We start from the raw sequence: 13,123 nt of genomic DNA, 5'->3' as shown, positions 1-13,123 counted from the left end.
TGTGTTACGTAAAGACTGAGACCCTGCTCCCTCCCAGATCTCTATCAGCTCTTCTCGCCTGTGTTTCCTGCTAGTCTACCCCCAGCAGGCAAGCGCCATGTGGCATATGTACTACTTAATAATAACCCCATCCTCCTAATCTCCTAAGTGTTTTTAATCCTTGCTGCTCCCCCTATTTTTATCTCATTTAGAAGAGTGAGTTGATTAATTCACTCTTGTCAAACTAATGGTATGTACAGTAACTGTCTGACACAATTACAGATTAACACCTACTCTGACTGAATACAGACACACATATGTGAACACGTGCACACACAACATGCAGGCATGAGTGCACAAACACGCACAAGTACGATTTGAATGTGTGTGCTTGGTAAAAATGAGGGGAAAACAGCAGGATGTTATTGGTTAAAGAGTGATTTATAATACGGGCCATGAACGACATGAATTATAAACCAAACTGCTTTGCTTTGAAAGGAAACATCTGCACGCATGTAACCCATTCGAGTACGCATAAATAAGGAATAAAACTCAACATGGCATTATAAGAAATCATACTTTTAAAAAAATAATAATCTGTTTAATGTTACATTTAATGAGGTGGATTTTCTACCTCAAAGTTAATTTTGCTCATCTTTTACATTACAGCAGAACTAAACACCCGTTCCCTCACTTTCTCTTTACGCTAATAGGACAAAAAGGCTAAATGAATGTCTCCTCACTGAAAAATGTACCACATCAGTGATCAGACTTTTCTTTTTTGTCAATAAACAACACATTTTTAAAATCTGTTTCTTATTAGACTTGGATTATGAGGAGCATCTGCCATAGAAGGTCACAGTGCTAATATAATCGCTATTTCTACTTAAATGATAAATGTATTAGACCAAGCACATTTAAATAAAGCGGCGATTTGCCTTGCATTTGGCACTACTGCCAGAGCTGCTGCTATTAAAAATGAATCAATGTCTTCTGATCAATCAGAATAGAGAATTCCACAGTACTGCTGTATAATATATGGTAGTTTAACACTATTTGATATTGACAGTCTTTATTATAATTAACACAGTGCCTTAAAGTAAAACTTATGGCATGAAATATTTATCATTTACTTATTTATAATGACTCTATGTATTGCGCTTGTGTGCTCGCTCACTTAAAACACCATAATGGTGTTCGCTATTCTGCTAAATGCTTAAATCCATGAGGGGCTGATATTAAATCAGTGACTAAAGACTGCCTAATGCTACATTTAAAAAAGAATAATAATGTTGAGAACCTTAAATTCTGAAGGAGCTACTTAATACTACAGTGGTGTGAAAAAGTATTTGTCCCATCCTGATTTCTTCTGGTTTGTGTATATCTCATTATAAATAGTTTTAGATCTTTAAACGAAATATAATATAAAACAAAGGCAACCTGAGTAAACATACAATACAGTTTTTAAATGATGAGGTTATTTATTGAAGCAAAACAGTTATCCAGTACCAACGGGGCCTGTGTGAAAATGTATTTGCCCCCGTAGTTACAAATTCCCCAAATCTATGAAACATGTGCATTCATAACGGGGTTCAGTTGGACTTGACGCAACCAGGCCTGATTACTGCAAACCCTGTTCAATCAAATCAACACTTAAATAGAATTTTTTCAACAGTATGAACTTGGTTAAAAGGTCTTACACAGTAAAAAAATATGGCAAAGTTGAATGAAATTCCAGAAATGATGAAGAAGAAGGTGATTGAAATACATCAGTCTGGGAAGGGTTACAAAGAACCACAGTGAGAGCCATTATCTCCAAATGGAAAAAAACTCAGTAGTGGCTTCCTAGAAGTGGCTGACCTTCCAAAATTCGTCCAAGAGCACTGCAATGACTCATCCAACAAGTCACAAAAGCGCAAAGGACAACATCAAAGGAACTACAGGCCTCTCTTGCATCAGTAAAGGTCACTGTTCATGACTCCACTATCAGAAAGTCACTGGGCAAAAAATGGCATCCATGGAAGAGTGGTGAGGTGAAAACCACTGCTAACCCAGAACAACATTAAAGCTCGTTTGAGTTTTACCAAAACACACCTTGATGATCCTCAAACCTCTTGGGAGAATATACTGTGGTGTTCAGTCCATAAATTGAAAGTCAAGTGCAACTGGATTATGCAGCAAGACAATGATCCAAAGCACAGGAGTCAGTCCACCTCTGAAAGACTCAAAAAAAGCTAAATTAAAGTTTTGGATAGGCCTAGTCAAAGTCCTTGAGATGCTGTGGCAGGACCTTAAACAGGCAGACCATGCTTGAAAAGAAGAGTGGGAAAAAAATTCCACCACAGTGCTGTGAAAGACTGATCTCCAGTTATCAGAAGCATTCGGTTGCAGTTATTGCTGCTAAAGGTGGCACAAGCAGATTTAAATCTTGAGGGGGCAATTAGTTTTTCACACAAGTGATAGGTGTTGGATAACTTTTTTTACTTCAATTAATAAAAACTGTATTGTGTGTTTTCTCAGGTTGCCTTTTTTTTGTTGTATTTTGTTTGAAGATCTGAAACTATTTAGTATGAGATTAAAAAAGCTACAGCACACACTATGTGACATTAATAGGGCATGGGGCCATAGTTAAATATGTATTTAATCACTGCTAGCCATCTTAAATTCCAAATAAAGGGATTAGAACAGGTCAATTAAGCACAAGGAGCTATAATCAACCTTTTCTATGATAACTGGGTTATGAATAAAACCCTCAATACAAATCCCACAGACAGGACCTCGGTACCACTAATGTATCATTATTGCAATAATGTTACCTTCCTAAAAGGTGCTGCTCTTTCAGGGAGATTAATAAGCAACCAGTTGGGCTTTTGAGGAGGCTTATTAAAGAGGAAGCAATTTCAGGCAAAACAAATGACATACCAGTAGGTCAATCATTCTCATCTCAGTCAAATGAGGAGCCAGAATCTAGTTCCATGAAGTATTAGACCCATGACAAGGAGGGGGGGGGGGGGGGGGGGTGTCTCTCAGCACATCTTTGATAAATGATGATAATGTCACCTAGAAAGTAGACAACGCCTTCATCAGAAGCACAGTTATTACCTTAATAAAGCCTCTTCGACTGTGAGTGCTGACTGTCACAATGTTCCACTTGAGTGATGGGACTTTTAAACTAAACAGGATCTCAGAGAGACCCCACAGCAAATGCACACGTGGAGGCACTTCTGCTATCCTTGAAAGCATAGGGAACCCACTTAAAGCTTTAAGAGTTAAAGTTTCCATTATGATTTTTAATACTCAAATAGATAGAAAGCGTCTATTAGCACTGTCATACCATTTCAACTCCAATCAAATGGATGGGAATAATAGTGAAAAGACTAGCTCAAACAAAAAAGTAAGATAATAATAGTCATTTAATAATTTATTGAAATTGAATCGCCCCCTAAGTGGCCTACAACAAACTTTACACAAAACTTTAACAATTTTAGCCGCAGCATCAGAGTTACTGCATACTGCGCAACTGAGAACTGTTTTTGTTTTTTCCTGGAAAAAATGCCCTATAGTTCCTTCCTGAAAAAGCTAACAGAAGCAGCTCTTCAGGAACAGATCATGCGGCGTGTCAAAGCTGGACATGGGTCTCGACTTGTGCCAAACGAATTAAACAATGGCTGCTCTGTTTTCAATTCCCACCCTGCAGTCAGTGCACACTTCACTTCACACTTACCGGACCTTTGGAGTCTACACAAGTCAATAATTAAGCAACTGCAAAACTTTCCACTAATCGCAACTTTGAAGAAGTTTAAACTTCAAAGATTGTATTTATTTTCCTGTGAAGTGTGGACTCATGTAAACATAAAATGTAGAAATGCAAAGAAACCACATAATAAACCCCTTGTATCTCTCATCTGGGTGCAATTACAACTGATTATACTCTCCTTAACCACTTATAACTGATCATAGCTAATTTATGGAACTTTCCATCATATAATCACCCCATTCACCTCTTGGATAGCTGCCAGGTTTACCAAGGGCTACAACTCTCTTTGGGTGACATATTAATATCTATTAAATGACCTATAATAGCAACTGTCATGTGCTATCAGTGTGTCTACATGCTTAATAGTGGTTGTTATCATTCAAATCCAAAAGAGACACCACATATTGTTTAGATTCCATACCAGCACTAGTGGCCTACATAGTACAAAGCCACCAATCAGGGTATTGACAGAGGCAGGGATTCTTCTCAGAGGGAAACCAGGCAATAAACTTCAGGAGTGTAAAACTAGAGGCAACATTAGAAGCTAGAGAACCAACAGATGGTTTAGCAGTTACTACACACTTGTCTGTGGGCCAAAGGATCAAAAGGTATATGTAGTTAATCGGTTTTTAATGTACTTGTCACAAATGAGGAGCAAACTAAATTTCTACACACACCACTTATAATGCCTATATCAAACCTACATGAAAATTCCTTTCATATTTGTTACGCTGACCCGCGTTAAAAGTCAAAGGTCATTAGGTTCTTTAATGTTGGGTGTTGGTGTGACGGTGACGACAAAGATGACCTGAATGTGAACGCCGTGTAATCGAAGAAAGCCTCCTCAGATCAGTAGCGCCCGATGTTCTAGCAGGGGTTTATTTTGAGAAGGTGCTGACCGGGTCAAAGCCAGGTTTGTTATCTGGGTCACCAAGGAAAGAGAAGTTCGAAGGGAGATGGAGGAATATAGGAGCGATGTCAGGCACAGGAAAAGCAGAAGTGAATGTTTGACCTTCTAGGGGCCTGCAGGGGTTCAGCAATATTAAATTGAAATCCCCCAGTCTAATGTCGCTCAAGCTCGGCAATAACACGAGCGATCATCCAGCTTAGCCTCCTTCCAATTTAAAGCGAGAGAAAGAATAAGAAGCAGGGTTTAAGCCTGAAAGATGTACACAAATGGAATTTGTTTAATTAAGCAGTCACCGTGAAATTTGCAGCACTTTTTTCAAAACAGACATCAAACATATTTCAGAGGATTTAAGTGCCTAATTAAGTGTCCTTGAGCTGTGCGGCTTCCTATACACCTTACTATTCCCATCAAAGACCCAATCGGAGAGCAGATCCTGAGGGCTCAGCCAGTCAGAACTGTTATTATAGACTTCTAACGACGGTGACCTTTTATAAATGACCCAGGATTTTGGTAATGAGATACACAACTCACAGCAGAGACCCCCTGCAGTGTAAACCAGAGCATCGCTGTATATGACAGCAAAAGTGAAAAGATTAAGAGGAAAAACAACTCGCTTTAACATTTTGACACTGTTCCTAAACAGATTGATGGCTGAAGACAAAGTTTACAGCTTTTACAGTTTCACTTGAGTCTAATTCTACTCATGTCACTGCTTTAATGTAGATTTTGTTCATAAATAAGATATAAAACAAGCAGGAAAAGCTATTTATTGGAATCAAGCTCAGTGAAATCTGCTAAGAATGGATATGATGCAAAATACGAAAACGTTTTTAAGGATCATGGAGGGCTCCCAGTCAACAGTCAAGTTTTAGAGTCAGATGCGCTTGTGTGTGTGTGTGTATTTTATTCTACAGTATTTGCAAGTGTTGTCACATTTCTACCAAACCACACTGACATTTCTGCTGGCTGTGTGTGCATCTTGAGGATGAGCAGTTGCAGTTGGTGTGACAGCTGTGTGTACCCACATACCAGTGTGATCAGCGGGCAGGTAGGGGCCTTCATGCTGAGCGCTGTGGCGTCATGTTAATGAACTACACACTCGAGTCACTTGAACAAGGTTATCAAGATGAATAATCCGAGCAACACCAAAGCAGCCCCAGCGATCAGAGCTCACCATGTGAAAACTCATGCTCATCATATTTCACAAATAAAGAGAAAGACTAAGGAAGGCTGCTAAGAGGAATATTCATAACGTATCTACTGAGGCTTTATGTGCAGAGGTCCACCTTTCCAAATGAAATCCCCTTATTTCAAAACGTCTTCATTCCACGTTTTGAACATTCTTTTATTTATGTTTTTTATCGTGTAGTAATGTCTTCATTTCAGCAGACGAGTGCAATTTTCCAAGAGCACAGCAATCATACAAATGAAATGAATAGAAGAATAACTGTATTAATAAGCGATTGAATACATAAATGAAGATGTTTGCAAATAACGTTCCGTTTTCAGACTATCCCATGCTACAGCCTTTCCTGAAACCTCTTGCATAAAAGTCCAAATGAAAATAATACAATATTTCTGACTAATCAGAGAGAAAACTTTCATTCATCTTCAGTAAGCACTTTATCTTGTTCAGGGCCATGGTGGATCTGGAGCCCATCATAGAAACACTCGATGTGAAGCAGGTAAAGACCCTGGATGGGACAACAGGCCATAGAAGGATATTATGCACAAACACATTCACACTCGGGGGTAATTTAGCATAGCATACGTCTGATCGTTGATGTGGGGGAAACACCTGAGCTCAGGATCAAATCCAAGTATGCACTGTAACAACGTGTTGCCCCAACACTCAAACACAATACTTACGCATTGCACTTGCAACCAAATATCAATGTACTACTAAACTGGGAGATCTCTCCTGATCTCACAAATGTACTTTGACATCATTTTAATCTATAAATCTCAATGACTGTGTAGACAAAGTGATCTTGGCAACATCATTTATCTATAATTCTGATGATCTAGATGAGAAGAAGAAGGTTTAAATCTTGTTAGTAGTGTTTTTAGGTACGTATTTATTTATTAGGTATTGCATTTCTCCAAATTTTTCAATGGTTATGTGCATTTAGAAATAGGTTTATGACTAAGAGCTTGCCTGTTGGCAAAAAAAAATTGATTGCAGAAAGAGGATTGCAGAATGGAGTGGCAGATGGAGGTTGGATTTGATTTGCTGTTAGGTGGTTAAATTCTGCTTGAAACGCTCTCTCTTTCTGGATATCATTCTGTTTATCGCTATGGCTTTTTGACTTTAACCCATTTGAGCTGAAAGAAACAAATGAACAGGCCCCTCCCTTTCTCACCTCCTGTCTCTCGCTCATTTATTTCTCTTTACATTGAACTAATATTATCTCCGACGCTAATGGATCTATTAATGTACAGAGTGAAATGGTTATATACTCTTTACTCTGACTGTAGACACAGATAAATATCCAAAAATCCAGTGCATCTTCCAAACAAATCCTTCTGTGCTAATGATTTCTAAGCCATATGTGTTTCCCTGCCTCTGGTATAAAGAAGAGTTTAAATGGAACACTCGTTTTGTGGGGCCACATTAATGTGGTTCCTTGTTTTGAAATTTTCCTTTTCATTTTCATCTATTATCAAAGTAATCAGCACACATTCAAAACTTCTTCTTTTTTTTTTTTTTAATTGGTCCAAAAGCAAAACAAGGGCTTCAGATCTAGAATCTACGCCTGTCGTTTACTTTATATGCCACACTGGGAGCAGAGCAGTAATCTACAGGCAAAATGCACTTTTTGTTTTCAACAATATTAATTAGCTTTCTTAATACATAACAATGCTTTCTGCAACGTGGTATTTAATTTGGGTTTAATAAAAACACAGTCCTTGATGAGCTATTCCCCGATGGCTGGACTGCAAATGTTTGTACCAGTTCGAGAATAAAATCCTTGAATTAGAGGAGACTCAAGGGTCTGTTCAGAACCACATACAGCCGTGAGAGTATGTGTGCATGGATACCACTAGAAGTGTCTCACTGGAGTAAGATTTGGTGTATTTCATGCAGTTATATGGAAGTTATCCTTCAAAAAATCCATGGGCCCTGTTTGTTTCTGATATTAGATCACTGCTATGAAGTGTTCATGCAAGCCGTATGGAAGGGGAAAAAAATCCCTCATGGTGACTCACTGCAAACCTAGTAATATCGTGAACCACAAAAACAGAAGTAAGGAATTGAAAAACAAATATGAGATATTTTAGTTAGAACCATGCTTAAGATATTAAAAGCCTATGAAAAAATGATTAATCCAAGTAGTTGCCAGATAACGTCCCATCCCAGGGTGCATATTACCAACTGTGAGTCAGACTGCGGTAACCTGACTGGATTGTTTTTTAAATCCTGAGCAAGATATTCTTGGAAAGATCTGAATAACAATTCAGCAATAATGGCTTGGGGTATAAAGAATGTTCTTTCCCATAATACTTAGCATCAAATGTGGTGCAATGGGATTTTCAACAATTATAATTGCAAAGTTTTCCACCTCCTAAAGTCTTGCAAGCAGGTGGATTGACTTCTAATTGCCATTAGGATCGAATGAGTACGAGTGCATGGTGCCCTGTCATGGACTGGTGTCCCATCCAGGGTCTGTTCCCGCCTCACATATTCCCGGGATAGGCTCTGGATCCCCCAAGACTCTGGCCAATCTCATCAAATATGAAGTAACCTTATTCAAGTACATCATAGTGATGGCATTACTTTAGTGTTGCAACTAGGTATAGTGATGTATTAGTTTTAGAATTTCTTTGAGACCGTCTTTGCATCTTGAACCATGGGGCAATAGAACTCGGCACCTAACAACCCCCTAACCATCTGGGGTTGAAAGGGATCTTGCCAGGTCTGGTAAATGCAGATTTCCTGCTATTATAATTGAACATACCTCTGTTAGTCCCTAGCTCTCTACAAAAGTGTGGGGTAGCTAACTGCTCTTTCTGTTTCCACTTCCTGTTTTCCCTCATGGCCATGGATCTCTCGTGTAACAAGAATACAAAGTGTGGACTCAGTGCATCAAATAGCTGTCAATAGTTGATGTCAATAATAAGACAGAAAATGACTGGATTTACTTTAAGGCACTTTGCACACATTACCTACTGTAGTCTAAACGGAGTGAAATCAATATTTTTGTGTAAAAGGTTTTGTAATTTGTTTACCACTACGAGTGATGTTAGCAGACTGTGCCTACCTTCTGAGCTCCCATGGCTCCTGCTCCATAAGGTGCCATGCTGGCAGGAGAATCGGTGATGTAGGTCTTCTTTGGGGCAGAAGGCTGGTAGCTCTGATTGTGTGGTTGTACAGCATGGTGGCTTGGCTCAGCTCTCCAAGTGTTCTGGCTTCCATGGGCTGGAGCCCCACCATAGTGTTGCTCATGGTACCCTCCAGCTGGGGAGAAAGTGGGCTGTGGAGGCCCGTATGCAAAGTCGGGGCCTCGAGGCTGGGCCGGTGTGTATTGCCCCTGTGCATACGTGGCTCGGCCAGGCTGCTGCTGCTGCTGCTGCTGCTGAGGGCCAGGCTGAGCTGCTCGTGCCTGTACACTGAACGTGGGCTGACTGGGGGTAGAAGCCGTACTGTAGGAGGCAGGAACTGGCTGCTGAGGCCGTGAGGAAGGAGATGGAGAGGAGGCTGGAGCAGCAGATGGAGGTGCCTGAGGCTTGGGAGTGGACTTTTTGGTGGCAGTCAGAGGTGGTTGGGTGGGGATAACCATGCGCTTGTAGCCTGTAACAGGAGCGGTGGGGCTCATCGCCGGTAGGGTGGCAGAATGCTGTCCAAAGAGAATAATGGGATTAGGTCTTAAACAAACATTAAGCAAAATGAACTAAATAGGTGTCAGCTGACAGAAAGCATATTTATTAACATACAGTACACTATAAGGCCAAAGGTATGTGAAGACCTGATCATCCATCTATATATGGGTCTTCCCCAAACTTCCGCCACAAAGTTGGAAGCACACAATGTTTTTGTATGCTGCAGCATTACAGTTTCCTTTCGGGAACTAAGAGGCCCAAACCTGTTCTAACATGACAATGACCCTGTGCACAAAACAAGGTCCATTAAAACATGGTTTGCCCTGACTTCAACCCCCTGGATTCCTCAGTGCCAGACCTCACTAGCTCTTGCGGCTGAATGAGCACATAACCCCACATCCACCAAAATCTAATGGATAGCCTTCCCAGAAGAGCGGAGCTTATTATAACAGGAAAGGGGGACTAAATCTGGAACAGGATGTTCAACAAGCACATATAGGTGTGATTGGTCAGGTGTCCAGATGTGAATTTTGCCCATATAGTGCACTATATAGTGGGGTTTATAGCCACCTGGTTTTACACTAATATTGAATTAGCACATATTACACTTGAATTGATGCAAAACAAAGCAAAAAATGGTTGAATACCCTCTTACAAAAAAGGCTCATGGATTATTAGTTGTTAGGTAAGCGTTGTTAGCTTCCTCTCAAAGAAAATAAATATGTTGTAGAGAAAAGATTCATTTATTTTCAGTAATCATGTTATTCTGCTCCAAGTCACTGTGGATCTAGCATGAACACTGAGTGTGAGGCAGGAATACATCCTAGATGGGACACAGTCACAAGAGCCAATTTAGCATAGCCAGTCCACCTACCAGCACGTTTTTGGGAAGTAGGAAGAAACCAGAGAACCCAGAGGAAAACCCACACAGACAAGAGGAGCGTGTACTAGTACATATCTCTGGACAGACAGTAACGTGAACCCAGGATCTAGCTGGCTATCCTGGAGTAGTGATGCAGCAATGCTATGTGTTGCGGCACTGTGCCGCCTAGCTTATACTCCTTAAGTCTATTATATGGACAATACTGTCTGGAATATCACAATTTCCCTCAGGTGTTGGTAAATTACTAAGAAAATGCACCAAATAACTAAAATTACACTGTGATCGAACTCTGCTTCAACTGCTAACTGAAGTTCCATAAGAAAGAGCAACGTTTTTGTCAGTACTCCTAAATTTGTCTCTAAAAGGAATTTCACCTTTTAAAGAGAATGTGAGTCTTCGTCTAGTGCTCTTTGATTGCGCATCTTTAAAACTTTTGCGGAACATTTAATGGATTCACATTTGCCTTTTGACAAACTGGATGGTAAGATTTTCCTCAATGAAACCTGAACCGCACATCAGTTACTGCATTGAAACGTCTTTCTGATGAGCTTTTCCCATGGATACGATTGATTTTCTGTGTAAAATGTCAGCCTGGGTTAAATCTCATGACCTTAACAGCTCAAAAACCCTGCAAGTTGTAGATCAGGTCACATCATGCTTTTATGTGACAGTGCATATCAAGAAGAGCAGCACTAACATGAAAAGGGATCCTCGAGAACATCAAGGCGGCTCACGCACACAACTCAACTATGATATGATTTATTCAGCCTGCGGCTTACAGTGCAAGTAATTATCCAGCCTGTCCAGCAGCTATCCATCTTCAGGACAAGTGCATCAGCCATGAGCCTAGCCTGCCTGGGGAACATCCAATCATAAAGTACAGCTAATAAAACACAAGGCAGAAGGCCAGGGCTGTTTTGGTGGAAGAAGAAAGAGCAGTGATGGGCGACCTGACACTTGTGCTGACGTTAGCTGCCTGCATGGGATAGCGGACTAAATCAGAGAGATTTGTGCACTTGGTCTTCCTCAGCAGTGGACTGAGCTGATTCAGACAAAGTGCTGCAGTTCAGCTGAATTAGTAAGAATGGTTCTTTCTTCGTGCTTCCGGGCAGGATAATAACAATTTGCCATTTTGGCAGTAGTCATAGACAAGACAAATAGCAATGACGCTCAGTGACAGGATTTTTTATAACATGAGGGTATGATGCATTGTTTGAAGGTGTGACAAGGTTTGAGTTCTATTTTTGTTCCTTTTCAGTACTTGTCTGACTCTTTACATCTATAGTAGACGCAACTAACCAGTTAAATGAGGACTGCCGGGACTGAGCTCTAATTTTACAGTATGATGAAACACTGAGTAATACATCCTGTGATAGTGTGGTAGCCTTGAGCACTTTTTTTCACGTTTTATTTGAGGACATCTATGGAGAAAATGTGCTTGTTAATATGTTTTTTTTTTTATCATTTAGTCAAGCTCTCCATTCACATAATCAGCATAATCAGTTTGGTTATGCAGGAAGAAGCAATGTTGCATCATTCATGCTAGATGGTTGGCATGCTAAATGCTATTTGCCGAGCAAAGTGGGTTAGGTGCATCTGAGCGGTTTCATATGGAAAAAAAGATTTCTCTCAACCATTGTTTGGAGGCTACGAACAAGTTCGGCCATTAAATTGACTTGCCAAAAGACCTGTAATTAATAACGTGACAGGCCCAAAATTACACAAAAAAAACCTTATGACTTTTTTGCTGGTGCTTTGCTAATTTAGCACACAGGCACAAATTTAGCACTGAGCTATCTAAAGCCTGAATACATCAGATCCCGTGATATACAATACTCAGAATAACGAATCAAAGTCTAATAGGAGCACTGCTCTAGTGTCAAACTCTCTAATGACCTACAAACTAACTGTCATTAACCTACGCTCTTCTTTTTAGGTTACTGCCTACAGACACTGAAAAAGAAATCAATTACTGACTTTATCTCTTGATGAGAATAAAGCCGTAGGCTGCAGAAATGAAAAAGACACCTCTGTGACCTTTGATGACTGTTCGCAGTGTTGTTCTGACACCAAGCGTAAACCCCATGGTTTCGGTCATCCTTCCTGTGGTTCATTAAATTAACCATTCAAATGAGGATCAGTGTTTATTTCAGTCTGTTTCTCATAAGCGGCACACAGAGCCTCAGCATCAGCTTCACTACATAATTCATAGAGCTTTTGAATGTACAGCTAAAGGACAAGGCTGTGGTATATGTACTGCAAGACTTGCTTTTTGTTTCGCTTTTTGAATGTCTAGTATTGTAAACCAGAATGAACTTTCGTTTACTTTCAAACTATCTGTTGTTACCCAGATGAGGATGGGTTCCCTTCTGAGTCTGGTTCCTCTCAAGGTTTCTTCCTCTTAACATCTTAGGGAGTTTTTTCTTGCCACCGTCGCCACCGGCTTGCTCAATTGGGATAAATTCACACACTTAAAATCTGTATCTTGTGTTTATATATTTCTGTAAAGCTGCTTTGAGACAATGTCCGTTGTAAAAAGCACCATACAAATAAAATTGAATTGAATTGATTGAATAAACTTTGGTCCCACTTTTGATTAAGTACCTCTAATTAAGGTACAGTTACACAAAGAATACAAGCAACTATAATGTACTATAACTACTGAGGATGCTGCACTATTATGGATGGATTACAGCCATAAATATAGTGGCCTGAGTAAGTTTTCATCCCTTGAACATTTTGTAATGTTAAAATCTGTACAAACTGAAATGGC

The 13,123-nt window shown here is 39.9% G+C and overlaps 1 protein-coding gene across 14 annotated transcripts in view; it reads right to left on the bottom strand.

The window, feature by feature from the left end:
• Nucleotides 1-13,123, bottom strand: part of lpp (LIM domain containing preferred translocation partner in lipoma) — a 239,637-nt gene that overhangs the window by 51,081 nt on the left and 175,433 nt on the right. For all 14 annotated transcript variants that reach the window (XM_053683518.1, XM_053683523.1, XM_053683517.1 and 11 more), the window contains one exon: nt 8,909-9,484. In XM_053683518.1, coding sequence (XP_053539493.1) covers nt 8,909-9,484 — 576 coding nt within the window. The remainder of the gene's footprint in view (nt 1-8,908; nt 9,485-13,123) is intronic.

The sequence above is a fragment of the Ictalurus punctatus genome, chromosome 11 (assembly GCF_001660625.3).
Source record: "Ictalurus punctatus breed USDA103 chromosome 11, Coco_2.0, whole genome shotgun sequence".
In the NCBI taxonomy this organism is placed as follows: Eukaryota; Metazoa; Chordata; class Actinopteri; order Siluriformes; family Ictaluridae; genus Ictalurus; species Ictalurus punctatus.
This window is presented reverse-complemented; position numbering and strand designations above follow the sequence as displayed.